The sequence below is a fragment of the Ovis aries genome, chromosome 16, assembly GCF_016772045.2.
Source record: "Ovis aries strain OAR_USU_Benz2616 breed Rambouillet chromosome 16, ARS-UI_Ramb_v3.0, whole genome shotgun sequence".
NCBI lineage: Eukaryota > Metazoa > Chordata > Mammalia > Artiodactyla > Bovidae > Ovis > Ovis aries.
The window spans coordinates 14,973,097-14,988,002 of NC_056069.1; the positions used below are offsets into that span (position 1 = coordinate 14,973,097).

General features: G+C 40.6%; 1 protein-coding gene across 1 annotated transcript in view; it reads right to left on the minus strand.

Annotated features, from left to right (window-relative positions):
- Positions 1–228: 228 nt before the first annotated feature.
- Positions 229–14,906, minus strand: part of RGS7BP (regulator of G protein signaling 7 binding protein) — a 108,727-nt gene continuing 94,049 nt past the window's right edge. The window contains exon 6 of the mRNA XM_004016942.6: positions 229–5,007. Coding sequence (XP_004016991.1) covers positions 4,916–5,007 — 92 coding nt within the window. The 3' untranslated portion in view covers positions 229–4,915. The remainder of the gene's footprint in view (positions 5,008–14,906) is intronic.

A 14,906-nucleotide genomic window follows, 5' to 3' on the forward strand; every position in this document is an offset into this window, starting at 1 on the left:
TTTCAGACTCTTTAATGCACATATATATGTAAGTATATTTTTTAAATGGGATGATGCTATAGATATTCTTCTCTGTTTTCATTTAACAGTATAATTCCATAAATATATGTATGGTGCTTAATTGGTGTACAGTATTCCACTGATAGGATATACCATATTTAATCAATCTTATTTTGTGGGTTTATTTACAATGTTTGCCATTCTTCCAAATAAGTATTCTTTCTTGCATTTTTATTTGAATAATAAACGACTACATCTTCGGTCATTGTTTTCTGAACTTTTTCAGGATAATTTCCCTACAGTGGAATTACTTGGTATAGGTGAAAAATATATTGCCTAATTATTTTCCAGAAAGGTGGAATCAGTTTACATACATGTTGCTCTATAAGAGGATGTTCACTTCCAGATTTCCTTGCTGTCCCTGGAAACATTCATTCTTTATATTCTTGCTTTTCTGATACATTAAAAAAGAGTATATCATAATAGCTTACATTTTTGATTACTAGTCTATTCAAATATTTTCATATTATTAGTGCATTATTTTAATTTATGGTACATTGCCAGTTTGTATGCTTGGCTCAATTTTCTACTGGAAAGTTTGATTCTCTTTGAGTCATAAAATGTCATTATTCATGCATTCATTATTCACTCATTCCATAAATATGTTTTCACTATTTGCTTTTGTGTATAGCACTGTGCTGAGGATATAAGAATAAGCAAAATAGACATGGTCGCTGCCTTCTGGAACTTCAGTTTAGTGGGGACAGACAATTAAACAAGCAATAATGGAAAAAAGTATAATAAGGAAAAGAAAAAAATGGGAACACTTGGCTGGGGAGGGAGTTATAGATCATGAAAACTTGCCAAAGGTAGTGGAATTTAAGCTCTTGATATTTATTAGACATCTGTACTCTTTGTTGCATATATTTAAAATTTTGCTTTCTCTTAATCTGATTTTTTTTTACTTTATAGGAATTTTGCATTTTTAATTGGTCAAACCCATCCATCTTTTCCTTTGGCGTTTCTTGCTTCATTACAATGCTTAGAAAAGCTCCCCTCCTACCACTCCACATACACTAAAATTACATCATATTCATCAATACTGCCAGTTTATGTGCTTTAACATTTAAATATTTACTTCACTTAGAATTTATTTTGATGACAGTTTTCAGGTATCGATCTAATATATCCCTCAACAAATGGCTAGCCATTTCTCCCAATATAATGTACTTAATAAACCAACCTTTTCTCATAGATTTGAAGTGACATCTTTGTAATGTACTCAGTTCTTTCATGTTCTAGGGTTTATAACTTGGCTTATATTTAATATTAATGGTTTATTCTGGACCATTTCTCATTCTTTCTGTAGTTACCTGAAAGTTGAGCATTCTGCATTTGGTGATGTTCTAGAACACAAAGAAATGGTAGACATTGGTAAGGTATGTGTGTAGGTGGGTGAGAAGTTATTATGGATGGATATCCTTAATTCTTTCAATTTTGAGACTTCCAGAGGCTGAAATCCCACATGGGATCATTGTTAATCTGGCCAATTTGCTGGCTGTCTAAAATTAATTAGGTGCTTTTATGCTCTGTATAAAGCTTAGATTCCAGTAGGTGGCAGTATTGCCAAACAGTAAGTATCCAAACTTGGAGGCGCACTGAGGAACAAAATGATCTGGCAGGATTTTAGAATTCCCCCAAGAGCTTTCATTAGAGGAGGCATCGGGGCTGTGCTACTTTTAAAGTCTTCCTTGTACACTTGAACAATGGCACAATCAGAAGTGTGCACTGAATCTGTTCCTAGACGCATGCAAGAAACAGGAGTGGACTGATTTTTAAAAGTGGCGCCTACTTGCGGGCCTTTCTTCACACACCTCAACCAAAAGTGCCTTTGGGCCCAGCCAATGACTGATTCAAAGCCTGAAAATGTGGTTTTAAACAACGTCATTGTGGTGGGAATCAAGTGATTTTTATTTTCTATGTATTTGGTGGTATTTTTTCAGATTTCCCACAAATAACATGCATTGTCTGTAATCTAAAAAAACCAAAAAACAAAAAACCAACACAGGGTATTAAAAATAGGGTGGTAAAATGGGTGGTTGTGTGCCAGAGAAACTTTATATCCTTTTTTGTTTCAAGCATATGTGCACATGAAACAAAATGAGTTCAATGGGCTCTCCTTATCCCTAGAGATCAGCTCAGTGTTATTGCTAATCTGAAAGCAAATTACCAGCAGGAAACAGTCAGTTATCTCATGGAACTACACCTGAGAAAGTCCTTTGGTAGATAACAGGGGAGTGGGGTCAGCTCCTAACAAGATGCACTGCATTCCTAATAGGGGATGGTGATTACCCATTGCAACTCTGAGCCAGGGTAGGTTATAGGGACTTTGAGCACTAAATTTAATTTTAGGACCTGCTATAGTGAAAGAAGATCTATAAATCTTGGAGTATGTCCACAGGAACTACAAAATTGATCCAAGGCTGGGAAACAGGCACTATGAATAAAAGATAAGGTGGCTGAATTTATTTATCTTAGATATGGAAAGCCTAGCTGGGGAATTAGACAAATCCCCATCTCCATGAATAGCGACTATAGCCCTCCCCAGACATGGAGGTGAGACCTGAATTTATTAACAGTCTTCAGTTGTACAAAGGACAATTGCACGGAAGGTGTTACTTTCACACTGAGACTAAGGCGAGAGTGAGCACAAATTCACCAAGCAGAAGTGATTTAGGTCAGGCATTTAGAAGAAGGTGCTGAACACCAAGACTGGGCTTATCTGTTAATAACTGTACATGGATTAGTAGGAACTAGATTGAAACTAACGGTTCAATATGGTAGAAGGTGGGAGAGGGCAGAGATGGCAGGAGAGCATGCCAGAGTAGGTTCCTTCGTAATTTCTAAAACAATGGACCTGAAGTGAATTAAACTTCAGAAGATGAAAATGAGCCACATTCAGGAAAGGGGGGAATCAAACCAGATGTGTGAAAATTGGGGCTTGCAGACCATGTAAATTTGGGAGTGGTTACCTGTTTTGCAAAGGAGCGGTCACCCTAGGAGTCTTTCAATAGCATATTCTGACAACTGTTTTATAAGTATTTGATTTAGAAAATTGTGATTTTTCTTGTATAACTTTCAGGGGTATGTCTTGACATGAAGCTAGTCATACTTGTAACCATGTATCAGTTGCCAACTCATTGGAACACATCTCTGGACTCCAAGAATAAGGCCAATAGCCAGCTGGTGTGGTCTAAATAGAGACATGCATAGTCTTTTGAGATCTCTTCCAACTCTTCAATCCTTTCACTTTCAATCAAAAAACTAGAAGACAATTCCAAGGATAATTTCCACAACAGCAGATACTAGGTTGAACTATATGCAGTTGCCATTTTTAGGTCAAAAACAGTCAAATATCAGCAATTTCATATAATTCAACCTAATATGATAATTATTCCAGTAGTTTGTCTCTACCTCTCTCCTTCTTCACTGAAGCTACTAAAAACTTGGGTATATTTAGTTTTTTAGGTCAAAATGTTGGTAGATATATAAATGCCTGTGCACATAAATGCTGAGAAATTATAGGGTTGGTATTAAATTCGTGTCTTGGATAAACCATGGATAGCTCATCCTTTTATTGTGCTGGATTCTGGGCCTCTTGTCTGACCTTAGGAATTTTAAGACTATGGTAAACAAGAAAAGAAGTTCAAAGGCTTGATCTTTCAACCCATGGGAAATTCTGTCTGGGAAATGGGCCAAAGGAAGAACAAGGGAAAATATAACAAAATCTGTACCATGTTACAAGTTTAGTGGAGGAAGAGCACAACAAAGCTGTGAGCAGAAAAACAAAGCATGTGGCTTCCTTCTTTCTAGAATAGAGTATTGCTTATTGTGTCCTGCTTGTAAGTTTCTAAGCATAAGACAAGACACCAAGTACACGTTGGAAAAGTCTTATCTGCATAGTTATCTAAAATGAGACAAGCTTAGCTTAACTAAAAAGATTTTATTAACAATGTAAAATGTTAAGTATTTTTACGATCTGAGCTAAATCCAGCATGCCCTATAAGATTTAACACTATGCTGATATGCAGACATCATGCTTCAATTTCAATTAGAACAAAATGTGATAATATTCAATTTTACATTGGAGGGTAATTGTATATGTTACTACACCATTTCCTAACTGGATTACTTCATTCTCCAAGAAGCTGAAAAAGACACCATTGGATCGAAAGGAAATTAGTTGCCCATATGCACTGTATGAAAGTATCAGGATTATCGTGTATTTACAAAATTTAAATACTTTTCATATACGGTTTTTGTTGCATTGTAAATTAAGACATTTTTCTGTTGAAGCTCTTAGTCTGACAGAATGGAAGACTAAACATAAATGAGTGCAGAGAAAGCAATAGGTTGAGGTGGTATATATCTGATTATAATATTATTTCTAATATTGGTTGGATTTTGAACAGTTTTGCAGTTTTAAATAGATTTCTATGTTTAAAGACTCTCATATGTGATCAGTTGTTTACATAGATCAGCAAGAGCTACAGATATACTATTATACATGAAATAATTTTTCTCTGTATAATACACTTAAAAATTCTTTAAATAATTTAAAAATCATAATTCTTGCATCTGTCATGGTGTGGTTTGGAGCAGACATGTGCAATGTCAGCTTTAAAAATCCTTTTAAAAACAGACTGCTTTTTGAATCTGTTTTTTTTTTTTTTCCTTGACAGCAGCTGCTTTCAAATGTAAAATCATTTAAAAGGACAGCGAGAGGTGGATAAAAGTAATAAGGAAGCTTAGAAAATATAGTCAAAAGCCAATGACTGTGGTTCAGCTGTCTGGAGGTCCTCAGGTTCAGTGATATTTTCAGGTCTTCCCAGTGGTGGCTTCCGGGAGGAACTGCCTAGCTTGAGACGAGACAGCACAGCCCAAAGAACCTTCTCTTCCGTCTTCTAACCAGGGGGTAGGGAGTTAGATTTAGAAGGCTGCTGTCATCTGTGATGGGATAGAATGTACAGGTTGAATGAGGTACAGACAAAACAACTGTTTTTTAAGGACTGGCCTTAAAAATCCACTGTCCTCCAAATCCAAGTTTCCCAGCTTCATCATCGTTGACTTTTTGGAATAGATCATCCTTTATTGTTGGGGGCTGTCCTGAGCATTGTAGGATATCCAGCAACATCTCTGGCCTCTACTCACTAGATGCCAGCAGCACTTCCCTACCAATTGTGGCAACTGCAAATGTCCCCAGATACAGCCACATGCTCCTGGGGTGGGGGCGAAAGTGAAGCAAACAGCCACAGTTGAGAACCACTGCTTAGAGTTAAACTGCCTAGAGGCAGTTCTTCACCTGGGCAATGTATCCTTCTGAGAAAGAGCCTGTGCTTTGGAATAAAATTGGCTTCTTTTCTATAGTTTACTGCTTACTAGTCCTGTGACTTTGAACATGTCGCTTAAGCTCATTAAGCTTCATTTTCCCTATATGTAAAATACAGTTGAATAATACTTACCCTAGGTGAGAGCTAAATGAAATAATCTATTAAAACATTTAGCTTGGTTGATGACCTTGGTGCCTAGCATAGAGGAGAGACATTATTAATAATAATATAGCTATGATTAACTATTTTTCCTTTACATAGGACCTTGTTTTACCTCAGTTCACTCATTTTATGCCTCAGGAAGAGGTTTCAAACATTTCTTGTAGAGAGTTTCCCTAGCACTTTTTACAGCCAGGCATCTGAATACAAAGGCTTTTGGAGAAGGTTATCAGCTCTTAAATTCACCAGTTCTGGCTTGAAATTTTTAGTACAATGACAAGTAGAGAAACAAAGAAACAAACCTGTAAACCAAATCCAGTTTAATGAGTTGGATTTTGGGGAAGTAGTGCAATTCAACAGAGAGAGTGTGTAGAAACAGCCTGTTGGAGTGGAACTGGCCAGTATGAGTCCCAGAGGCTAGAGAAGGACCACAAGGAAATAGCCTTAAATTGTCAACTAGGGCAGTGCTAGGATATGGTCAGAATGGAATTAGGGACAACAAAATGGCTGGTTGGCTCTGGGAAACACTTTTTAAAACTTATTTGGCTGTATTGAGTCTTCGTTGTTGCATGCCGGGTCTTCACTGCACCACACAGGATCTTTGTTGCGGCACACGGACTGGCTAGTTGTGGCGTGTGGGCTTAGTTCCTCCATGGCAGTGGGATCCTAGTTCCCTGACCAGGGATTGAACCCACGTCTTCTGCATTGCAAGGTGAATTCTTAACCACCGAACCAACAGGGTAGGCCCTCTGGAACTTTTTTAAACCTAAGCTTTGTCAGGACCACTTGCACTGCTCTCCAAGAACAAAGCTAAGATGTTCCCCTCCTCTCCCCATGCTAATCTTGAAGATGCAGGACCCTGGGAAAGAGCCCAGAACTGGGAGTGAGATAAAGAGATGAATATAGTGAAGAATGTGCCCCAGTTGAATAAAACTGGCTTGTAGATGACAGTTGGTTTTCTTGATAACTCAGCCTGGCGTGCTGCAGTCTATGGGGTCGCAAAGAGTTGGACACGACTGAGTGATTGAACAAAAACAAGAAGACACTCAGGAAACTGTCAGGAACAAAAATGAGTCCTGGCTTCCTGGTCCTCTTACATAAATTGTCATCCAAGTGCCCTGGCTTTTCTCTCCCCAGCCCCCAAGGCTCCCATGTGTCATGCTTGTTTGTAAATTAGCATCACCCACTGAGCTGACAGTGTTCCTTGGAATGCTGCACTACGTTACACATTTAGATGGAACTAGAGTAGCAAGTTGGAGGCAGGAAAGAAGACAGGCGCCCCAGCTGGGCACATCAGATTAATCAAACACAGCCTTCTCCCCACAATCTCCACAGATCACAGTCCTCTCTTAAAACCCACACTCTGCTAATGTGGAGAAAAACAGGACTTTCTTTGTCTTTTTTCAGAGTGAAAAATAATTCACTATAATCTGGATGTCAACATTTTGAGACTAAAAATGGGACATCTCTTTTTTTTAAAACAGTTAAACTTGCCCCAAATAGTTTAAGACGCTGAAAGCAATGTCAAATCCTATATATAAGCCTAATTTCTCAGCAGAATCTCTCAGAGATGAATCATGATATATCTGGAGCAGAAAGAAATGATAACCATATTCTCTCATCATTTTTAGGGCTCTCACTTCTTTGGCCACCAAATGATCAGTGAACTTAACCTAATCGGATATGGCAAAGATACAGCAGACCCTGAAGGTTTTGGTATCTCTTTGAATGCTGACCACGCTTCCTGAAACTCAAGTTCAACTGAAAGTCAACACTTCCTTGGAATAGATGCACCAAAACTATGAAGATACTGATAGGAAAGGAAAGTTTTATTTTTATTTCTTTGAGACTTTAGAGATCTATTTTCTGAATTCCCATTTATTTCCTGAATTTCCTATATGTTTGCCTTTCTCCAAACATATAAGAGATTTGGGAGTGATCTCACTGGTATTTATATATTATAAAATGCAATTCTTGATATACATCATTCCCACTACATGGGGAAGTGTCTACACACATTGGTATGTTGTATTTACAAAGAAAGTGTGCATGTGTGTGCTGTGGCATGTGTGTGCTGTGGTGGTGTATTTGCTTTCATTTCCTCTTTTTTTATGTATTAAAAGCACACAGCTATTATACACAGGGATTATGAGATTTATATCAAGACTGACCTTTGTATCTGTGCATTCATTACAGTGAATCAAAAAACCTCTGTGCTATTGAAATTCTCCTCATTCACCCTTCTTTTCATATCTATATATATAACATTCACTTGTGAGTGCTCTATATACACACGCACACACATACTTATATAGCATACACAAGTGAATAGGATGTGTTAGAATTGGTGAGAAAGTGCTCAGATGTTAAACAAAGGACCGGCTACCTAAAGGATGACTGCTGGTTTGGGGTATCTTTGTTGAGCATTTGTGACACCTTTGCATAGCCCAGAGCTTGTCTGATCATCACCTAGGGCTGAGGTGACACCAAAGCTTAAAAAATTCTTGGCAGAAATTCAGAGCAGCTTTCTACACTGTGGGAAGCTGACACCTGCAAGTAAATGCTGAAATTCACCGAGCAGTAAGTCTGCCTGGAATGGTTTGAAATGAATTCAATGCCAAGGAAAGATGTCTTTCCTTGTCTTTCAGATGACTGAAATCCTGACTTCGAAGTGAGGAGCTGTCAACAGAATGTGAGCAAAATGGGTGTTTCCCCACTCATTCTAAACTTTCTGGGCGAATCCATCTGAACTTGGGAAATCTTTTATTTTTATTGCTAATGTTTGAGACTTTTATGGTGTCTTTTTTCCAAAGTGCATACTCTCAAAAAACTATAACCTAGGACAGTTTTAAATTTGAAAATAAAAAGTGAGAAAGGGAAGAGGAAGGAGGAAAGCACAGCAGAAAGTGAAAGAAAACGAGAGTAGGGTATTCAGTCATCAGTAAATTCAAAATCCAGTCATTTGATGTTTAATTTTTGGGTGCTATTAGAGCCAGGAACACTGAAGTCCCCTATAAGGTACAATAACACCATTTTAAATTGCTTTTGCCAATAAAAGAGTTTTTGCATAAATGATGTGTTAGAAACAGAGGGCATGAAAATGAGGTTTGCAAATAATAAACTGGTTTGAGTTTAAAGCTATGTTCTCTAAGTCAAGAGGAGTGCTTATGATGAAACTGCAGTTGGAAACTTCTATTCTGGAAAAAAAAAAAAGAGATCTTCATCTAATTCCAGGGTTCCCAAACATGGGCAGCATCAGTTTCATCTGAGGGCTTGTTAAAGCACAGATTGCCGGCCCCACCTCCAGAGTTTCTGAATCAGTAGGTCTGGGGTGGGGCCAGACAATCTGCATTTCTTACAAGTTCCCAGACCTGCTGATACTTCTGGTCCTGAGACCACACTTTGAGAACCACTGAATTAATCAAAGGCCTATAAACTGCAAGGCTCTGTGTCAGGTGCTGAGGGCAACACCAGATGGGTCCTAAGAGAAAGGTGACCCTTGGCCTCAGGGATCTTGGTTTGAGTAACTAGGAGGCTTCATTAGAAATGCCACTGGAGAGATACAAATAGAATGCTGTGAGAATTCTCAGAGGGAAATTACTCCCATCTGTAAAGAGAAGATTTGTGGAAGATTCCCGGGGCCTTGGTGTTCATGCTAGGGCAAAAGGGATGGGGAGAACTTGGACATTTGGTGAAGCAGGGGGCAGGCGTTCTGGATGAAGAGAGCAGTGTGAACAAAGATGTGGAGGTCAAGGGAGCCTGAACTGGGTCTAGGTACAGTCCAGTCCGGCTGGAATGAAAGGCATATGAAGAAGGGTTAGTGTAAAACAGAACTACTGAGAATTCCCTGAATAAGGCCATACACCTTCTCTCGCCTCCCTGACTTTACATATGCCATCCCCTTCTATCCAGAAAAGTCTTCTCTGATTGCTCTGTGCTTCTACCTTCATGCCTGCATTCATTCTATAAACAATTGCTATAGCCCTTGGGCTTCCCTGATAGCTCAGTTGGTAAAGAAACCACCTGCAGTGTGGAAGACCTGGGTTCGATCCCTGGGTTGGGAAGATCCCCTGGAGAAGGGAAAGGCTACCCACTCCAGTATTCTTGGGCTTCCCTTGTGGCTCAGCTGGTAAAGAATCTGCCTGCAATGCGGAAGACCTGGGTTCGGTCCCTGGGTTGGGAAGATACCCTGGAGAAAGGAAAAGCTACCCACTCCAGTATCCTGATCTGGAGAATTCCATGGACTGTCCATGGGGTTGCAAAGAGTCGGACATGACTGAGTGACTTTCACTTTCACTTTCATAGCCCTTGGAACGTTGTCTGTTTCCAACCTTGTGCATCCACAATTCTATAAGCAACTCTTCATGAGACAATAAATTTACCCTTGCTGTTCAACTCTTCATCACTCACTCACTCCTCAACCCTCCTTAACTAAGCTCTGTGAGTGCCCCCAATTCCAAGAAAGCTGATTCTGGCCACCTCACCAGTGACTCCTTTGTTGCTAAATCCTATGGGTAATTTCAGTTCTTATTTAGCTGAATTGCCCCACACTATGAGCTATTTTTTCCTTGCAACGTTCTTATTCCAGTATGCTGAGCTTCATATCAATTTTTTATCAACTCTTCTTTTTTTCCCTCAAACCTTAAATTTTGGTATTTCAGAGCTCTTCTCTGTATACTCTCCGGGGGTGGTCTCAAGTATTTTCAGGGCTTCAGTTACCTACATGCTGCTTGTGTTTACACCTGAATTTCCTGCCCTTCCAGCTCCCATGTCTCACACCAACAGAAGGCATGTACATCCACCACAAGCTCTGAGCACTGGTCTTGGAGTGTCCCCACAATCAGAACTCCAACTGTCCTGGGCTCTACCTCTGCTGGTACCGCTCTGTTCTCCCTTAGTGATGGGTTCCATCATTCACTCTGCTTTCCAAATCTGAACTCAGTTTTCATCCTTGATTCTGCTTTGCTAACACATTTCAGCCAACTGGCCATATCCTCTTCTCCAAGCCCCTGGCTTTAGGTCAGATCGTAAGCATTTTTTTCCTGGCTTATCATACTTGCCTACTAACTGAACCCCTCCAGTAACCAGGATAAAGCCCAAACATCTTAATATGAAATAGAGCGGTCTTAATAACATAGCCCCCCTACCTCTCTAGTCTCTCTCTGAAGGCTCTTTTCTAACCACTTTCCCAGTTAATAAAGTGCTTGTAGTTCATCAAAATCCCCTGCTCTGTCATCTTCCCAGATGCCTTCACACATTTAGAATTTTCTGCCTAGACTGTCTTCTTTCCATCTTTTTCTTTGGCTAATTCTGATCTATCATAAAAAATCTCAGCTCACACACTTTGCAAAAAGCAATTCTCAATTACTCCCATCCCTTCCACCCCAATTTGTAACTAAAAGCTGACTAGGTGAGAATCCAGTTTGCCCTTGTAGCATCCTTTACTAACTATCATGGCACTGTTGCATCTAAACACTTTTTTTCGGTCTTTCCAATAGCGTGTGTGTTTCCAGAATTCACGTGCCATGCCCTGAGGGCTCTATCACAATCTCTGCAAGGGATGGCTATGTCATTTGAAAAAGCTTCCCAGGTGATTCTCATTCCCATTCTGTCCTGTTGAGATGGAGAGCCTCTAGGGCAGTGGTGCCCAATCTTTTTGGCACCAGGGACCAGTTTCGTGGAAGACACTTTTTCCGCAGCCTAGGGTGGAACAGTTTCAGGAAGATTCAAGAGCATTACATCTATTGCACACTTTGTTTCTATTATTATTACATCAGCCTCACCTCAAATCACCAGGCATTAGATCCCAGAGGTTAGGGGCCCCTGCTTTAGGGATAGAGAGATCCCCAGCACCTGGCACATCACGGGTGACCATCACATGTTGGATGATGGTGGGGACAAAGAATGCTGAGGTGAGAAATCTATTTTTCCTTCGACAATGTGTAGACACTTAAAATTTGTGAGTAGAGGCTCAACATAATTAGAGTAATGTAGTATGAAACTGATGTTTGATCAGTGATGAGTGGATTAGATTGGAGGAGAGAGAGAGGGGCATAGCATACGTCACACTGAATCCTGGGCAAAATGTTGTACAGATTGCAAAGAATCTGGGATAACTGGTAAAACTGCCCAGAGTGATATTCAGACACCAGTTTGAAGCACAGAAAGTCTTTAAATGAGGCCCTGGGAAAGGGCCAACAAGGTCATCTCTAGGCTAGCAGGTGGCATAACAGCTCAATGTCCTTCAGCTCCATGCCAGAGAACTCAACCGTGGCTAGGTTGGTTCCAGTTATGCATATTCACGCCAGAGTGGAGCAGGGCTGTAGAGAATGGGGGAACTGTTCCTGGACCTGGTTTAGTCTGGAGCAGGACTGTCCACAGGTGGGGCAATGGTAAAGAAACTGCCTGGCAATGAAGAAGACACAAGAGATGCCGGTTTGATCCCTGGGTTGGGAGGATCCCTTGGATAGAAAATGGTGACCTGCTATAGTATATGCCTGGAAAATTCCACAGACAGGAGTCTGGCAGGCTACAGCCCATGGGGTCACAAAGAGTCGGACATGATTGAGGGACTGAGTGCATGCGTGCAAGTGTGCACGCGCACACACACACACACACACACACACACACACACACACGACTGCTGGAGAGGACCCATTCTAGAACAGCTGCAAGTCCTGACTGATCCACTCGAGATGGACTCGAATGCGTGGCACCACCAACCGAATTTTAGGCAAAAGTGAATGTGCTGACAACACCGCACAGGATTCGTGAAGTCAGAATTTTGGAAAAGGTGAAACTGTCTTTCAGGCTTAATTTACTTCTGCGATGCTTTGTTTGATTACAGCCTGCACTTAGAAGATGCTTGTCCTTCACTTTCCCGTCTCCTTTTAGCCTTTGTCAGTAACCTTGTGGGCTCTCCACAGGTGGTTCCATTTGTAATCCATTTGACACAGCAAGACTCTCATAATTAATGAAGCTCCCTACAGAACTGCCAGTGACCCAGAATGTAGGACAGGAGAGGCGCTGAAGCAGAGGAAAGGACAGCGGGTTGAGAGCCAGGAAACGGGGAGGCTGCAAGGAGCTGGGGCAGAGCAAGGCAGGCTCCCTCTTCTTCTGCGCACATTTGTCTCCAGTCTTAAACAAAATATGGGAAGGTAAAGGCCCCATCTCAAATGAAGGCATAATCATTAACCATTACAATTCCTGCTCTTGGCCACTTTTGCTTGTCACTGAAAGTCAATTTACAGCATATTGTTGTTAAATCAAGTTTTGATTGTGGTGGGAAGGGGAGATGATAGGATTAAATCTTGAAATGTTAAAATCAACAGGAAGAGTTTCTAAGTTGAGGGACAGGATAGAGTCTGGAAGGGCTTCCCTGGTGGCTCAAATGATAAAGAATCTGCCTGCAAGGCAGGAGACCTGGGTTCCATCCCTGGGTCAGGAAAATCCCCTGGAGAAGGTAATGGCTACCTACTCCAGTATTCTGCCTGGAGAATCCCATGGACAGAGCAGCCTGGCGGGTTATGGTCCATGGGGTTGCAAAGAGTCGGACACACCTGAGCAGCTAACACACACACACACACACACACACACACACACACACACACAGACACACACGGAGTTTGGAGAGCAGGGCAATCAAAGAAGTTCCAGGGTGGGTCCCCACATACTTGCCTGGTGGGATTTCTACATGGTCAGGATTTGAGTAGGGAAACGGGGCAGTATCTTATTCCTTTTTCTCTCTGCTTCAAACACACATGTAAATGGAATAAAAAGAGAAAAGAAAGACACAGACAGAAGGAAAACAGATGGCCTTCTATAATGCTTTTCATCCAGTTAGAATTATGTTTTGAAAATAAGGTCCTACAGAAAAGAACTGGAATACATTTTTCCACATGTCATCCCACACCACTTTCTGCTTAGATGAGACCTGGATAATAAAAAGATTGTCTGAACAGAGTTCCAGGAAGATAATGGGACAGCCCCTGTGCTCTACCTTGGTGTATGCAGTCAGAGAGAGGAATCTGGCTGATTTGCTCATTAAAATGGTGCCCTATGCCTCTGCTAAAACATGTTCCCAGAGTGACTCCCAGATACCTTCTCTCCTTCCTTTAGGCCTTCTCAGACCCCTGGTGGAGACTCACATCCCTGCTTCTCCACTGTTCACTCCCAGTGTGGTCAGTCAAGTCCTACTCTTTGCAACTCCATGAACTATAGCCCACCAGGTTCCTCTGTTCTTGGAATTCTCCAGGCAAGAATACTGGAGTGGGTAGCCATTCCCTTCTCCAGGGGATCTTCCCGACCCAGGGATCGAACATGGGTCTCCTGCATTGTAGGGACAGTCTTTACCATCTGAACCACTGATCTCCGTTCTGGGTGTGTTTAATGAGCCCTCCATCATACTGTAAGGACCTATTAAACATGCCCAGAATAGAGATGCATCTTCATGAGCTAAGGGTTCCCTTTTCTCCCCCAAATGAAGAAACCTTAATTTCCCATAAGACTTCACTGAATTTTAAAAATTATTTTAGTACATGTATGACTGCCTGAAACTACCACAACACTGTCAATTGGCTATACTCCAAATCAAAAGTTTAAAGTTGGAAAAAAATTATTTTAAAATCATACAGCATTACTCCCTCCTGAAGAAGACCTTCTATCTCCTAGCTTTTTCCTTTTCATGTCCCAAATGGATTTAGGATTCAAGTCCTGGGTGTCCCTTGTTTGGATTTTTTTTTCCTTTTCGCTGATAATATCAATCATTCACTACTATTATTATGTTTTTAAAATTCTAGTTATTTTTTCTGCTTATAAAAGTAATAAAGTTATACAAAAGATTTCTATTATATTATACTTTTATGATTATAAAAATGTCCTAAATAAATAAAATATCTGTTCTTCCAATAATGCCTAATGCAAAAACTTTTGGATGAACTTTTATTAATTGTAGGAGGAATGTTTCAGATATAGGTTACATGGAATCCATGAAATTCAGCCTGGGGGGACCTTGGGTTGTCATCTTTCTAAGCAAGTACAAGAGGAGGCCCATGTGCTGTTGGTGGGGGTACATGTCTACATATTAAGAAGCTGAGGATATTAAGAAGCTCAGAGTTGAGCCCCAAATCCGGTCTCTGGGATCAATATTCTGGAGAGCAGGTTCAAGGTCAACTTTTCATGGGCTCAAGGTCAACTTTTCATGGACGTTACACACAGTGGCTTCAGAGTGAACAGAAGCAGGGATTATTCTATTTGATGATGATTTGGAGTTTTCCTGAGCTAGGCTGGTGGGCCAGCTGGTAAATAAAAAAAAAAAAATAATAACAATATACTGCACTGGTTGAGCGCTTCCTCTCT